The 16,752-nt window shown below is 42.7% G+C and overlaps 1 protein-coding gene across 1 annotated transcript in view; it reads left to right on the forward strand.

Moving 5' to 3' along the window:
• CPAMD8 (C3 and PZP like alpha-2-macroglobulin domain containing 8) overlaps nucleotides 1–16,752 on the forward strand; it is a 55,950-nt gene that overhangs the window by 17,363 nt on the left and 21,835 nt on the right. Inside the window, exons 19-29 of the mRNA XM_062014926.1 lie at nucleotides 1,047–1,112; nucleotides 4,248–4,479; nucleotides 5,952–6,105; nucleotides 6,669–6,811; nucleotides 7,724–7,775; nucleotides 8,457–8,755; nucleotides 9,175–9,400; nucleotides 9,874–10,050; nucleotides 12,660–12,741; nucleotides 14,267–14,423; nucleotides 15,375–15,449. Coding sequence (XP_061870910.1) covers nucleotides 1,047–1,112; nucleotides 4,248–4,479; nucleotides 5,952–6,105; nucleotides 6,669–6,811; nucleotides 7,724–7,775; nucleotides 8,457–8,755; nucleotides 9,175–9,400; nucleotides 9,874–10,050; nucleotides 12,660–12,741; nucleotides 14,267–14,423; nucleotides 15,375–15,449 — 1,663 coding nt within the window. The remainder of the gene's footprint in view (nucleotides 1–1,046; nucleotides 1,113–4,247; nucleotides 4,480–5,951; nucleotides 6,106–6,668; nucleotides 6,812–7,723; nucleotides 7,776–8,456; nucleotides 8,756–9,174; nucleotides 9,401–9,873; nucleotides 10,051–12,659; nucleotides 12,742–14,266; nucleotides 14,424–15,374; nucleotides 15,450–16,752) is intronic.

Below are 16,752 nucleotides of genomic sequence, written 5' to 3' on the forward strand. Positions count from 1 at the left end.
TCTAGGTGGGAGCTGCTTCTGCAGGGGGTTGGACTGGATGAGCTCTAAAGGTCCCTTCCAACCCCACCATTCTCTGATTCAATGACTACTCTATGAGCTGTTTTCCACTGCCATGTCCCCAGGAAGTTGCTTGGTTAGAAAAGGAGGTGATGAGGAAACCCTTCCATTGTCTTGATAGGCCTGACCATAATGATAGCTTATGCTACTGTGTTACATTTCAGTTAATTCTGGAAAAATACAAAGTAAATCTTGTTCAAAGTTACAGTTTGAAATCCACTGCCTGGCTCAGTTTTCTGTGAATTAGTTACTGCTTCTCAGTGTTTGCAAGCCAGGCATTCCTTTGCAGAGTTGCTCATCTTGACCATGCAGTTGGTGGTGAAAATGAATAAAATGAGGGAGTGCAGGAAGAAAAAGTCCTGGTTACTGTGGCTAATGCTGCAACTGAGGATGTGCCTTCCCTTTGTGCTCTGAACCACTTGGTGGCCTCTTAGTAGAGTAAGTTTTGGAGGTTAGTTAAGAAAAAGATGAAGTACCACAGGTGTAGTGGAATGGACTGAATTATGGAAAAAAAAATAGAAACCAAGACAATTTCAAGGGAAGAAACAAATACAAATGTATAAAGTATTATATAAAGCAATAGAAAGTGATTGCAGTTATTGGTAAGGCCGTGTCATGGTGTCCTGGGAAGTCACGTGCTCTGTATTCTCCCTTTGGTTTTGTTTGTCAGGATTTGGATCATAAAGGCTTTTTCTTTTTTAGATTATGTTATTTGTGATAGTTTTTAAGATGATCTTACTTGTACTATGGCTTTATTTCTGGGGGTTTCTCATGTATGTCTCCAGACTCTTTGATGTGTGTCCCCACCTGGAAAGGCTGCACAGTTTCTGTTATAAATGATACACCCATCACTTTTTGATGATTCTGTACTAGTTAGAGTTTTGATTGGTCATGTCAGCTTCATTCAGGTGAAAACACTGGTTTGTTGGTTACTGTTCAAACTGTTTTATTAAAGGAATTAATTGCCAAGGACTTATTTCTTGTTCTAGCAGAGCAGAGAAGAGAAAAAGAACCTTCTTTCCCGAAACATGGATTTGGCACTGCCTCAATGTCAGGTACTGTATCAATGTCAGGTTGTATCCTCTTTCAACTACATAAAACAAAAACCTCCTGGAGCTACATTGTCATTCTCCTGATGTTTTTTGTCATTGTGACTTTTCTGCTTTAATCCTCTTTGTAACAGTTAAGCTGGTCCTAAAGTGTATTTGCTTACTTGAGTTGAACCTGTTGGTTGTCAGCACATTGCAACCAGTGTGTAATTCCCCATAGCGTCACAAGCAGAGGAGTGTCTTCAGGGAAGTGAGCAGTGCTTTGGTTCAAGCCATTTGTAGGATTTACTTCCTTATGGAAAGGGTTCACCGACAACTTATTGAGGAGCAAGTGAGGATGTAGGTTTGCAGTGATTAGCTACTGTGAGGAACTACCTGTTTCATAAGCTTGCCCCACAAGAAAAGCAAATCAGACTGCTCTTGCAGTAAAAAAAGGATGTAAAAGTAAGATGCAAATTGATGGTTCACTTTTAGCTCTATGCTAAAACCTTCATATGAACCAGAATTATCATTTAAGGGAGTGAAGTATAGTGGGAGGTCTTGCTAGAGCTCAGAGTCAAAATGCAAGAGCAGCCCCTCAGAAGTGCCAGTTCCTCTTTAAAATGGAGGATGAGTTGAGTCTGGATTTGTTTTTGAACTCTAAAGTAATACACAAAGGTCAGCTTGAGCAAGTTCTGGTGTTTTTCTTCCTTTCCACCCCTATTCTATCATCAGTTGCTGCATACACTTTGGTGAAAGAATGATCCCACTGTGTGGAGACAGAGGCAGAGCAGCTGCTTCTGTAAATGCTGGTGTAGCCTAAGCATGCACTGATGAGTACTCTCTGTTGATCAGTTTTTCATTTGCACAGAGTTCTTCTTCCTCTTTCATCTGATTAAGGAGCATCTCCCCCAAACTTTAATTTACTACTTGATAAACCATGGTTTCCACCAGGTACAACTGGAACTAAAAAAACCCCAAATAAACAGATGATGAATCTCTCCCAGAAACAGCCCATCTGGGATAACTTGAAGCAATTATTAAAAGGCTGCTCCAGGTTTGCAAGTAAACCTCATTCTCAAATTATTATAAATTAGGTTTGACAGGAACTTGCAGGGAGTGTATTCAAATCTGTTCAATTGTGCATGAAATATGCTTTGTAGAAGAAAACAAAGAATTCCAGAAGAGCCCATTTGGGCCTCAGCAAGCTGGGGTAGTTAATTACAAGTGGGAGAGAGTGGAATAAAAAGTTGCAGATTGCATTTTCTTCATTCCATTGGAAACAACTGAGTTGAGCATTCCTTCATTTGTTTTTTCCCCCCTCTCTTGAACACAAAGATTATTTTTTATCCTTCTACCATTTATAGTTACAAGATATAATCCTCAAAAAAAGAAACAAAAGCCTAATGTCAACTTCTCAAACCAGTTCTGAAAATTCCTAGAGCCTGGCTGGAAGGTCTAATGGATGGAAATGTGTGTGTGTGTGTGTACTTTGGCCTCCCATACAGAAGAGTAAGTGCCCTCATGTGTGAAAATAATGTTAATGCTGCCTATGGGCTGAAATCCCAGTGGAAAGAACATCAGCTGCAACAAATTGTCCAGCTAAACAGACTGGAATACTGCCAGTTTTGGAGCTAGGACACCCTTCTGTTTACTCTTCAGGGCTGAGGTTTGTTGTAGGTACCAGCTACCTAAATATCAAGAAACTGATGTGCTTAAAAGAATTAAAACAACTTGGTGCTGTCAAGTCAAGTGCATTTCCCAGGCTTTCCATTCTGGTTTGAGCTGGGGAACCACATTCACCAGCCAGAAAACTGATTGAACCCAGCATACCTGCTAAAGCCAAGGTGATCTCCAGTTTATCAAACAAGTAGTTTGATAAACATTGATGTACTTTAATACTTTTCTTACTGTAATATGGATACACAGAGGAGTCTGTGATGTGCTCTGACATAATTACTTGAAAATTACAGTTGATTTAGGTGATGAAAGTGAAGATACCTTATTAGTGCCTAAAATGTGAGTAACCTTCAGTTGAAAAGCAGTGGAAGTGCAATTCAGTTTATCCTGGCCATGACTCAGGCCATATTGCAGAGTTGAAAGACAGTGTGGACTTGCAGAGCTTCTTCTGAAGAGCTTGCTGTCTGGTTTTTCATGCCAACTGAGATGCACTTTGCTCTCAAAAGGTTACAGAGCTAGCTGCAGTGTATCAAGCTCTGGGCAATAAATAAGAACTTGAGAGAAAACGACCTTAGGGTGTACTCAGAAGTGTACCAATCATTCTGCCAGTTGAGCCATGAAATAGCTTTTGTTCTTGCTCTAGAGGAAATGTTTTCTGTTCCAGGCAAGGCCAAAGCTTCTTTGCAGGAGGGAAATAGCAAAAGCTGCAGAAGAAAATTGCATTTCTGTTCAGAGCATGGCAGAGGACAGCAGGTTTGTGATGTCCTGTCGTGGCATGCACAGGAAAGCCAAACAGTCAGGATAGAAACTTTATTTTTAATAATTAGTTTCAGTCATCATTGGAAGAAAATTCTGGTGTTGGAAATTTCCTGAGTCAGGCATTCCAAAACCCAACCAACTGAAATGTTTCTGGATCAAAATGTGCTGCCCTGGACAAGCAATTGTTGAACTTGGCATCTGGAAAATTTCCCATTTGCCTTTATGTTCAAGCAGAGGCTGCAGTGTGGCAATGTATACAGGGACAATGGGTTCCACCAAGAATGACTTTTGCTTCACTGGCTGTTCAGTAAGTTTTTGCTGAGCTGTTTTTTTCCCAGGACCTCAGTCTAGAATTCTTTCTTCTCTTTTCATCTTTTTTCTTTTGACTTAGTGCAGACATTTGCCTCTAAGAAAAGTGACTCTGTAATGAGGCTGCAAACACCTGTAAAGCTTTTAGTCCAGGAAGAACCTGGATGTTGGACTGTGTTTTGCAGAAGCAATCACTTGCTCTTCTGCTCTTTATAAATGTGCACAGCTCTCAAAAAACCTGATAGAAAACATTGAGCCTTTTATAAACTGTTGTTAGAAGCAGACACTGACATTGTGCTGTAAGTTGGATCTGGAGGGAATTCCCCCAAATGTTTGGCTCTGTGTGCTTTAGCTTCATTCCAAAGCAATTCATTGATCTGATCAGCCCAAGTTATCCCCTGTTCTCTCTGGCAGCAGTGTGTCAGGAGAAGCGCAGCTGCACGTGGAAGTGCCAGACTCCATCACTACCTGGATAACCGAAGCTGTGGCCCTGTCTGCAGAGAAGGGGTTGGGCATTGCCAGTCAAACTGAACTGAAGACCTTTAAACCCTTCTTCATCGATTTCACCTTGCCATACCATGTCATCCGGGGAGAACAAACCAAAATCCCATTGACTGTCTACAATTACTTAGCTGTCTGTGTAGAGGTAACAACTCTCTTTACTGCTGTTACTGAATTCTGTTCTATCATTGGCATTTCTTAAGTGATCTGCAAGTTATAGTAGACAAGGTAGAGGGGTAATGCAGTGGTAAGCTCAGCATAAAGGCTTTGAACAAGATAAAAATATGGCTTTTTAAGATGAATAAATGTCATTTTGCTGCTGATACTGAACTGGGGGCAGCGGCTGCCACCCCAGAGCTGTGCTGCCATCCAACCAGACCTGCACAGGCTGGAGGGTTGGGCAGGGAGAAATCTCATTAAATTCAACCAGGGCCAGTGTAGTCTTGCATCTGGGAAAGAATCTGTGTACCAGTGCAGGTTGGGGAATGAACTGTTAGAGAGGAGTGTATGGGAAAGAGATCTGGGGGTGCTGGTGGGCAGCAGGATGAGCAGGAGCCAGCAACGGGCCCTCGTGGGCAAGAGGCCAATGGTATCCTGGGATGGATTAGAAGGGCTGTGGGCAGTAGGTCAGAGAGGTTCTGCTCCCTCTGCTCTGCCCTTGTGAGATCACATCTGGAATATTGTGTCCAGTTCTGGGCCCCTCAGTTGCAGAAGGACAGGGAGCTGCTGGAGAGAGTTCAGTGCAGGGCCACAGAGATGCTGGAGTGGAGCATCTGCCTTGTGATGAAAGGCTGAGGGAGCTGGGGCTCTGCAGCTTGGAGGAGAGACTGAGGGGTGACCTCATTCATGGTTACAAATATGTAAAGGGTGGGTGTGAGGAGGCTGGAGCCAGGCTGTGCTCAGGGATGGCCAATGACAGGACAAGGGGCAACAGGCACAAGCTGGAACAGAAGAGGCTCCAAAGCAACACAAGGCAGAATTTGTTCCCTGTTGAGGTGAGGGAGCACTGGCAGGGGCTGCCCAGATGGGCTTTGGAGTCTCCTTCTCTGGGGACATCCCAACCCAGCTGGATGAGTCCCTGTGTGCCCTGCTCTGGGTGCTGCTGCTCTGGCAGGGGGGCTGCACTGGATGAGCTTTGCAGGTCCCTTCCAGACCTTGAGATTCTGTGATTCTGTCATTGCTCTGTTTACTTTTAGTTTGAAACAACTGTGATGGTGTCATGAGACAAACACAAATATTGCTGATGTGGGAAGGCTGTTAGGAAGCTTCTACTGAGCTACAAAGAAGAATTTTCTTCCTAATCAGGAAGCTGCAGAAAGTAGTTTCTTTGAAAGAATGTTTGGGTTTTGTTTTTTTCAAGCAATGCTGTCTCCCTAGATGGTTTCTTCTCAAACTCTTTATCTGTGTGGCTCCTGTAGCCTAATTCTGAACTACTTGAAGAATTGCTGAGGTGAAACTAACACTGTCAGTCAAATGTACTGCTGGAAGACTTGAAGAATGAGTAACCATGCACACTGTGATTTTTATGAAGCATTGTGTGGTTTTCAGATTTTTCACTCAAATCAGTTGGTTTTGCAGCTGAAATTTACAATAATTGACACTCAACATTTTTCACAGGTCCATGTGAAGATTTCTGTTCCAAAAGGCATCAAGTTTGTTGGGCATCCCGGGAAACATCATCTGACAAGAAAGAAATGCATTGCCCCTGGGGAAACTAAACCCACCTCCATTGTGTTGTCCTTCAATGAGCTTGGGCTGAGCAACATCACTGGTAATACAGACATAAAACCAGCTTGCTGCATGAAGGAGTTTTACAAAGTGTTTCTTTTTATTCCTAGGAAAGTTCTTCTTTTCCTAGTCCCTCAAAGTAGAATCATTCATTCCACTTGCTGGCAACTTTTCAAGCTTGTTTGTTTCTTAGAAACTGATTCTATAGCTGTAACATACTGGGAAGTCTGTGTGAACAACCTTCAGCAGATTGCCTAGTTATCAGTTTTCCTGTGAGGTGGAGTCACATAAGATTTAGACCTGGTACATGTCCCTGAAGAGATCAGTGGGTGCTTTAAAATCAGAGGATAACAACAACTTCTGCACATCTTTCCAGCAAATAATCACAGGGGAAAAAAATGGTGCAACACTGGAAATGAGGAAAGAGTTTCTCTGCTGCCCCATGATTGTCCAAATAATGTGGAATAAAGATAACAAGAGAGCTGTAATTACAAAACACTTGATGTATTGTTAATCAACTCTACCTAATTAGTTCAGCTCTTACTTGAACTTCTGAAAGTCTTTCTATCTCAAAAGTCTCTACTTCTTTTCCCTTCTGTTTCTTAGCAAAAGCTTTTGCTTATGGTGGAACTAATTGCTGTCAGGATGGGATGCAGACCTTAAAGAATGGCAAGCACTCAGAGGACAATTATCAGGACAAAAGGGCCCCGGTGGGAGTGGATCACGTTCGCAGCAGCGTTATCATCGAGGTAAGGAAATAGAAATCATCAGTGGACATGTACAGAAGAAGCCTGTTTGATCCTGAGTTCATGCTGCTGAATCTTACACACTGTTAAGAAGAAAAAGGAATAGGAATTTTATTGGAGGAGACTGAGGTCTGATGGTGTGAGCTTCACTGGTAGTGGTTAGCATATCTCTAGCTAACAGAATCCAGTATAATAACTTTCTATGAAGAATATAACGGGATGCATCAAGCAGAGTGTGGGCAGCAGGGCAAGGGAGGTTCTGCTCCCCCTCTGCTCTGCCCTGGTGAGGCCTCACCTGGAGTCCTGTGGCCAGTTCTGGGCTCCCCAGCTCCAGAGGGACAGGGAACTGCTGGAGAGAGGCCAGTGCAGGGACACCAAGATGCTGAGGGGACTGGAGCATCTTCCTTGTGAGGAGAGGCTGTGGGACCTGGGGCTGTTCAGCCTGGAGAAGAGGAGACTGAGGGAGGAGCTCATTAATATTGACCAGTATCTCACTGGTGGGTGTCAGGAGGTTGGGGCAGCACTTGTTTCTATTGTCTCCAGTGCCAGGACAAGGGCTGATGGGATGAAGCTGGAACACAAACAGTTCCATTGAAACATGAGGCAAAACTGTTTCAGTGAGGGAGCCCTGGCCCAGGCTGCCCAGGGAGGCTGTGGAGGCTCCTTTTTGGGAAGTTTCAAAGCCCATCTGGCCACGTTCCTGTGTGACCTGATCTAGGTGGGAGCTGCTTCTGCAGGGGATTGGGCTGGATGATCTCTAAAGGTCCCTTCCAACCCCCACCTTCTTGTGACTTTGTGATATAAAACTCTGTGAAGCAGCAGAACATGTTTTTGTATTTTGTAAGTACAACTGAAGGGCTGCTCCTGCTAACCCAAGCACTGTGTTTTTATGTATGGATTTCTGTCTTCATATAGCCAGAGGGACTGTCCAGAGAATACACCTACAGTGTGTTCTTCTGCCCAAATGGTAAGTCCATAATTCGAATGAGATACTAAGTTTATTTGATTTAGTTATAAATAGAAACATGTGGCTTGATCTCTTGGAAAAAAGTTAAAAAAACTCTTTGTTTCCATTTCTCTCTGATTGATGAGTTATGGAGTGCAGGAGGAACTTTTGAATAAAGAGCCTTTCTTACCTGGCTGGCTAATTATGAATTTGCTCTAACTGCCCAAGTGATTTCTGGAAATGGCAATTAAATTCCTTTACTTTTTGAAACAGTTCAAGTATTCAGCACTGTGGACAGTAACTGTGACTGTACTATATTTTCAGCTGATGTTTTAAAATCCAGTGCTGGAATCAGTGTGTCCTTTCTGCCTGAGATTTCGTTAGCTCAACGTTTGCTCCAGTAGCTAAACAGAGATGCTTTTGACCTCGAGATCAGAACTGAAAAATCACTTACAGACTTTGTAAGAAATCCAGCTGAGCAGTTTGAATTGAAGGATCTTCTGTAGTGGAAGGGGGTATAAATAGCAGTTGGGAAGAAACATCCATGTATGCTTTTACAGTTTGTTTAAGAGAAGCTGGAAAAAAGAACGTGTACTTAGGAAAGATGTGTTTGTTTCAGTTTGAGTAGTTAGCAATGGGTTATTTTTTAAGCATCTGAGCTTAGCTGTAATTCTTACAACATTCCATTATTTTTCTGACTAGAGAAAATACACATTTCTACACCTAACAAATATGAGTACCAATACATGCAGAAACCTGCCCAGATGACACACTTTGACATTGCTGTGAAAGCACACAATGATGCTCACCTGGCCTTGTCCCCTGGTCCACATGACATGGCTGAGATGACTGAGATTGTTATTGGTGGACATCACAATACTAAAACATGGATTTCCATAAGCAAAATGGGTGAGGCGGTGGTCAGCAGGGACACGGCTGGTATCCTCTCCTGGGATGAATTCCGCAGCTTCTGGATCAGCTGGAAAAATGGAATTATTCAGGTAGTGAATTTCTCTGTGTCATGGTCTGGAAGTATCTTGCTTTCTTAAGTAGACTTTGAGCAGGCATACAGCAGATTTTCACTAGCCTTGTAGAAGGCGAAAGCTTCGTTTCTGTTGCTTTTTTCTATCTTAAGCCTCGCCCAGGCTGTTTGAATCACAACACATCTACCTGCTGCATTATGTTCTCAGCACCTCAGTCTTCAATGTTTTTAATGTTAAGTGTGCTGAAGGCCTTGGAGGTCAAACCTGTGGATTCTCATTAAACATCCTTGGATTGTTTTGTGGGTGAGGAAGAGAAAGGTATTGATCTATCTGCAGTGTTCTCTGATGCATACCTAAGTTACTAGGTCTAAGGACACGTGGCAGACTGACTTCATGTGTTGGGTTCTTGGAACTGCATGGTTTTTTGTTCCTTTCAGGTTGGCCATGGTTCTCGGGTGCTAAATGAGTCTATTATTGTGGAGTGGACAGTCCCCAAACAGCTTGAGGTGAAGTACATTGGCTTTTCCACAGGCTGGGGGTCAATGGGAGAGTTTAAAATTTGGAGGAAAGAAGAGACTGATGAAAATCACAATGAAGCATTTACTCTTGGAGTTCCCCACAACATAATTCCAGGATCCGAAAGAGCTACAGCTTCAATAATAGGTATCCATTCTAAGGAGGTATCACTAGGTACCAGTTGTCAAATATGAAGAGATGATCCAGCAGTTAGTTGTTTCTGACCAGTACTTGAGTACTACTAGACGAGATAGTCATAGGCAGTTATAAGATATTAACTCTGGGCCAAATAATTAGTTGATAACGATCTGAGGGCTTTGCAGAGGCACTGTCTGCTAGAGTTCATATTGCTCATGGTCAACTTAATCACTAGTTGTGCTGACTGGGTTTTAAACTAGTAAATTGGGGAGTCATGGATAATCAGACTCTGGAATGTTCCAGCAAGAACTTCAAATGTTGAGTCTTGGCTCTTTAAGGACTTTCAAGTTGTGATACAGCTTGAGTTAACTCTATGTAGCTGGTAGAAATTGCTGTAGTCAGGTGGATTTTAATCATAAGACATGAAAAGGAAGGAAAACCTGATTCCTTGATGCTGAACACATCTCTTCTTTTTCAAACAGGAGATGTGATGGGTCCTACACTGAACAACTTGGACAACCTGTTGCGATTACCGTTCGGATGTGGGGAGCAGAACATGATCCATTTTGCTCCTAATGTTTTTGTCCTGAAATACCTGCAGAAAACCAAACAACTCAGTCATGAGGTGGAGAGTGAAGCTACTGATTACCTTGTTCAAGGTAACTCATTGAACTTGGAGTTTATAGAAGGAGGAAAAGCTTGTAAGTTAGAGGAGACTTTTACTAGTATCACACTGTCTCTTCTCCACAAGAGTATCCCAAGGGATGAGAATTTATCATTTCTTATAGGGTAATCTCACAGGGTAACAGATTTGGATGGCAAGATGTTTTCCCTTGATATGGGCCTGTGTTTCCCCTCAGTAACTCCTAGTTTACATGCCTATTGATTTGTTTCTCTTTTTTTCAATAGGTAGATTTAGACATTTCAGAAAAGCAAGGAGAGGGAAACTGAACTTGGTGCAAGTCTCTGTGAGGATTTTTGCCTCATTTAGAAATTGTCTTTCCAGCACTATAGTCACTTCCCTGTGACGTATCTCTTCTCTTTTTCAGAGTATTTTCTTAGTAACATCATACTCAAGATTAGAAGTTGGTACCCAAAGTCATTAACTTAGAGCCATCTAACAGAGGCTTGTATCTGTGCTTTCAGCATCCTGTCCTATCTCACTAACCAGCTCAAAGCAATTTAGCACTTCATGCAGTGTTTTTCTCAGCATTTCCTTGGGAAGAGCCACTTGCAAAATACTTTTATAACCAAGTACAGTTCTCAGGACAAGCAAGGATTCAGGGATCATTAAAACCCAAAGGGATAAAGCTGTCTTTTGTGTGAGTCAGACGATAGTCATGTCATGAAATCAGAGGTGACAGGATTAGGTGGTTCTCCTCTGAAAATGTAAAATGTAAGATGTAATATGTTTCTTGCATTCAGCAGCAAAAGCCCAGTGCTGCTTCCTTTGGCTACAATCATTTCACATGTAATTTTTTGAGCTCACTGATAGCAGTAAGACAAAGGGAATTGTTTAATAGCAGGGGTCAGTGTTTCCTTTGCAGTATCACTTGCTTTTGTTTCTTTTTATGAATCTATAAACCTTCCAAGGTTTTGTCTCCAAACTCTGCCTGCTAATTAACCCTTACAGAAGGAATCCTCAAGAGTTTTAAACTTCTCTGTGTTTATTGGAGCCCTGCCAAATACAACATTTAGATGGGGAAAATCTGTTTGCTCACTCCAGAAGACTTTGTGACTTACCAAGCCAGAAAACTTTTTCATCACCTAGTTATTCATGATAAAATGCTGATACTCAACAATTCCCATGTATTCCTTAATCCCTAGAAGTGACTGACCTAAAGTAGTCACTAATTTTTCTACTTGCCCACAAGGCAGTTCTACAAAAGCAGGTGAACAGGTGAAAACTAGAAAAGTGAATCCTAGAAGAAACCTCTCCAATGAGTCCAAGCACCTAGAGAAGTGTTTAGAAAAACAGAAGATTCCAGAAGTAGCAAGACATAAAGTCTTTGCCACTATCAGCCTGGCAAGCAATGGGGAATAAATACAAGAGCAATGAAGCATTAGTCAAAGTGAACATCAAATAGAAGAACAGAGAAAATTATTAGACTGATATGACAATATTAGTACTTCATTTGTTCAGTGCACTGGAAGTGAACCCCTGTGCATGTCCCACAGCTCTCAGAGCTGTTTTTATAACAGGCATCATTAATATCTAGGCCTTTGTTCCTCCTGTTTATTGAACCATGCTACCTGCATTCCCTACAAGCATCAGAAGGCTACAAAGCAACAGGAAAAAGTGTAGGAGAAATGGGCAGCCCTTCCTTGAGGATTGTGGAGCTGCCTGTATCTGGAGAGGTCAAAGAGACTTTGCCTCTGGAAATGAAAAAGTGATCCACTGGCATAGAAGGGCCATGTGGTGTGGAATCAATTGCCTGTTCATGTAGGGGAGAATTACATGGGAACTAAAGGTCTTTGCCATGATCTCCTTGCAGGTTTGACATATGTCTGTATCAGAAACACCCATTCTGAAAGGTATGATCCTGCTGCACATTTAAGAGCTTTATCAAAGTGTGTGTTCTGTGTTCTCTTCAGTTCAGGGGCTTTATTAGGATGGGCAGTTTAAGGTTAAAAGACAAACAGGTTTGAAAAGCAAATTGTTTCCCTAATAGGAAGAGCTTTTTGTCCAGCTTTTTGAAATTCTTCAATCTCAGAAGACATTTTGGTAGGAAATTCTTACCCTCAGCATTAATAGTTGTAGTTAATAGTTGTCTAAAGCAAGCCTTGTAAGACCAGCCCTAATAGCCAGGAAATGTTCAGACACATCAAGATCACAGCTGTTGCTTGGGACAACTTAACATAACATGGCAGTAAGAGCTTTGAAGAAAAGTCTGAATCCAGTTGTACTGTTAAAGGAAAAAACCATTCATCTGCACAGTGCTTTCAGCAAAGTGGAAGGAGAATGGCTGCAGGCTTCAGTAAAAATCTTTCTCTTAATAGTACACCTTTTCAAAGGGGTTTAATGGCTTTATTTACTGGACAAAATGCAGGAGTGTGGTCTCACAGATGTTAGCCTCAGTGGATTTCTGGATAGGCTACAGCACATGTACACAGAGCTGGCTGTCACTCAAAGCAGAGTAAGAGATGCCCTCGGGCAGCAGAATCCCTTACACTAGTGCCAGATGGTCTGAGTCTTCATTCACTTTAAATACTTGGTTTTTCTCTGTGTGAGGATTTTGGACTCCCCCGATTCTTCTGTGACTTCCAGGCTACCAGCGCCAGCTGACCTACAAGAGACAAGATGGTTCATACAGTGCTTTTGGCGAGAGGGATTCCTCGGGGAGCATGTGGTGAGTTGCTATTTAAAATGGACTTAGAAAAGTCAGTGTTTGCTAAATGGGAAAAATACACAACTGGCAAGGAAAGAAGAGTAGTTTTCCAGCTTCCATCGTGGTATTGCACATACAGTAGAGAATAGAGATAATACCCCATGGCTATAGACTTACAGTTTCAATGCTGATGAGTGTTCACACTGCACTGGGAGGTGTATTATAGGTGTTTCAACACTCAGGGGCAGTTAATAAAGCCACATCTTTAGGCACAGGGATTCTAGTTAAGTGTGTGCTCTACTGGAATTGGAGTAGTGATGTGTGAAGCATTTAAACACCTTGTTCCAGTAGGGAATGGAGCTTCACCTGAGGCATGTTCAGAGAAACTTGCTGTCTCTAGAAGTGGGAGGCTTCTATCAGGGTAGGAAGAAAAAAAACACCACTAAAACCAGCCCAGAAAAGCCCAAAGAAATCTTTCTCCCAAGTACTTTCTATCCCCTCAGGATGAAAGGGAGCAGTATGCATTCATGCCTTCAGAACTGACCTGCAGGACTTTGAGTCAAACAATATGAGAACCAGAAATCATGAAACTGAGAAATCAGCTTGTCTCACTAATATCCCTTTTAGGAAACCCTGAGAGCCTTTAAGGCTGTACATGACTTCACATTAGCATGTTATTTGACTAAAATGTCTCAGATTTTGTAGATTCTTGTCTTCATTCATTTTCTTGTGCTGTCACTTGGCTTCTCCATCTGCTCTGTGTTTTACTTTAAACTGATTTTCTCCATGCAGCTCATCTGAGGGGAAGTAAAACCTCTACAATGCTGCTGCCTCACTGTTTCTGAGATAATAAACTTTTATCTCAGATCTGGCATCTCCCAGTCCCTAGATGTAAAATATGGTGACACAGAATTACTTAACACTTGAAAAATGCCCTGCCAGGCAGCATGGTTTTAACCCTCCCATTCCTCAGAGGCTTGTAAAAAAGAATGATTCAATCCCCCAAAGCTGGCCAGAGTTCACACTTGCTGCATGTCAGAGATTTAGAATTCCAAAACCACTTCTGTTGCTTTCTTAAGCCTTGAGTCTATATAAAGCCTAACACAGCTTCAGACTTCAGCAATGGGTCTGGATCTCCCTTTTTTCCTGGGTTTAAGACAGTAACAAAATTGGAATATGTACTCCTGTCCTTTCTTTACAAATGGCATGTTTATAAGAATATTGATTCCTCATTTACAAGCTTTAACAGTTTGGGTAGCAGCTGAACACCCATAAACAGGGAACTGAACCACAGAGTGTGTCAGTGCTGAGGTGAATATATCTTCCAGTTATTCTTTTCAATTTAATTTGTTGACCCTTAATCTTGTTCTTATCCACAAACCTGGACAGTGTTCAGCTGCTTTTATGCACCCTTATATTTTTTAGCAATTGAGTTTCCCCAACAAGGTGCTGAAGACTTCAGCTTTTGAAGAGTGTTGTTTTCCTCTTACTCATACATTAATCTGAATCGATTTTCTCAATAAAGATGATAAATTTGTGTTTCCAGGCTCACAGCTTTTGTCCTCAAGTCCTTTGCACAGTCTCGTGGGTTTATTTTCATTGACCCAAAAGAGCTGTCAGCTGCCAAAGACTGGATCATCCAGCATCAGAAAGAAGATGGTTCTTTTCCTGCTATGGGCAGGATACTAAATAAGGACATTCAGGTAAAAGCTATAGAGATGCAAAATCATACAATAGGAGCATTTTGAAAGTTACTGTCAAAGCATGAAGTGATGCAGTTCCCTTGGAGCTGATAGTCATGTTGCACTTGGAAGGTCAGAATAGCACAGGAAGAGTCTGGAGAGCGTGAGGAAAAAACCCCAGTTCAATCAGGATGTGTCTGTGTGCTGCCCCAAGAGAATGGAAAGCAAGGGGTCAAGTCTTGCAAAACACTTCAGAGTCATCTCAGGGGACTGGAGCAACTTTCTTACGAGGGAAAGCTTCTGCAGGGGTTGGACTGGATGACCTCTAAAGGTCCCTTCCAACCCTACCATTCTATGAGTCTATGAAAGCTGCAGGGATCTGGGGCTGTTCAGCTTGGAAAAGATGAGACTCAGGGGGGATCTCATTAACACTCAGAAGTATTTAAAAGGTGTTTATCAAGAGGTTGGGACAGCACTTGTTTCTGTAGTGTCCAGTGACAAAACAAGGGGCAATGGACAGAAGCTGGAACACAAGAAGTTCCACTTAAGGAAAAACTCTTGGAGTGTTTGAGTGAGGGAGCCCTGGCCCAGGCTGCCCAGGGAGGGTGTGGAGGCTCCTTCTTGGGTGTTTCAAAACCCACCTGGACACGTTCCTGTGTGACCTGATCTAGGTGGGAGCTGCTTTGGCAGGGGAGCTGGACTGGATGAGCTCTAAAGGTCCCTTCCAACCCCCACCATGCTGTGATGTCTTCATGGATGAAGTTGTGTACATTGTGTTCTCAGGCTTTTGCTAGGGAACATTGGGTCAAGTTCCTAAATTTCATACTCCTTATTTGCAAAGGAAAAGAAGTTCTGTGATGCCACAGCTTCTCTTACAGTTGTTGCATATTATCTGCCTTACTTCAGGAGTCTTTTTGTCCCGCATCCTTTTCTCACTTTTCCTCTACTGCTTTGTGTTTGTTTGCCCTCCAGGGTGGAATCCATGGTAAGATCTCCCTCACAGCTTATGTGGTTGCATCTCTTCTGGAAACAGGTGTCACTTCTGAGGTAACAACAGTTTAGGACATGTAGATCATGACAGTTATTTTAACTAAAGTCTCTTTTGTTTTTTAACTTCATTTTACTGCTGTTCATTCTTGAATATTCTGTACTCACTAGAACAATAGCACCCAGGTAACAGAGGCTGTTGGAAAGCCTTGACATTTCAGGAAGGGTGTGGAGGCTTCTTCCCTGGAGCTCTTCAAGACCTGCCTGGACACGTTCCTGTGCAACTTGACCTAGGTGGGAGCTGCTTCTGCAGGGGAGTTGGACTTGGATGAGCTCTAAAGATCCATTCCAACCCCCACCATTCTATGATTCTATTCTGAAGTTAAGGAATCTGTTCTCAAGTTACTGAAGGTGATGTCCCATCCTTCAGCCATCAGGTCAAGAATTATTCTACCAGAGCAAAACTCTTCCTTGCAATCCCATCTCCCAGAAATGGCTGAAAACCCCCTGTTTTCTGCCTTGTAATTTCAAGGTGTGATTGCAGCCTATGCAGATACTGATAGTTTGTCTGTACATACTCGAAAAACCCCTTAAACTAGCTAGCTTAGTGCTAAGAGCAGTTGAACTAGGGCTGCATTAGCTTTGAGGACTCAGAAACTTCTGCTATCTGCTTTTGCTACAGTGGCCAAAGTGCTGCTGCTATTAGGTTACAGCATCTTTGAAGAGCAACACTCCTGCAATATGCTGGATTGAAGACTCTGGAGAAAAATGTTTCTCATCTTTGTAATGAGACAGAACAGGAACACTAGAGAAGGAAGGAATGGCTCCATTGGGCCCTGCAGTTACCCTGGGTATTTTTAAAGGCAAAACCACCACTCCCAGAATAACCAACACCTGAGAGATCCCTTCTTAAAACTCACAGTAAAAACAATGCTCCTCCCCTGGCTTGTATTTTTACTTGCATGCAATTTTGCTAGCATGGAGATGCTCAGATAACATCAGAGTTAAACTTTCCCACTGTCACTGGGGAAATGTCCACGCTGGACAAGCCCTGAACACGGCTCTCCCCTCGCTCCTGACCCGCCAGGCTGGTGGGAGAGGAACTGGAAGGTCAAAAGAGAAGTGTGGATGGTGCAGGGTGTCTTGGTGATCTGTGCTCAAACAAAAGGATCTCCTGCTCAGGCAAACCCCAGTGAGTTTGTGGGGACTTTGAAACAGACAGGGCAACCAGCTGGATGTGTTCAGAAACTCTGGTCGTCTCTGGCATCCCTGTAGAGCTTGAAGAATGAGACCCTGCTGTTGCTGTGAGCAGATGCCCCCAAACCCCCAGTCCCTGTTGGAGTGGCAGACCTGAAATCTTATT

The sequence above is a fragment of the Colius striatus genome, chromosome 25, assembly GCF_028858725.1.
Source record: "Colius striatus isolate bColStr4 chromosome 25, bColStr4.1.hap1, whole genome shotgun sequence".
NCBI classification, from domain to species: Eukaryota; Metazoa; Chordata; class Aves; order Coliiformes; family Coliidae; genus Colius; species Colius striatus.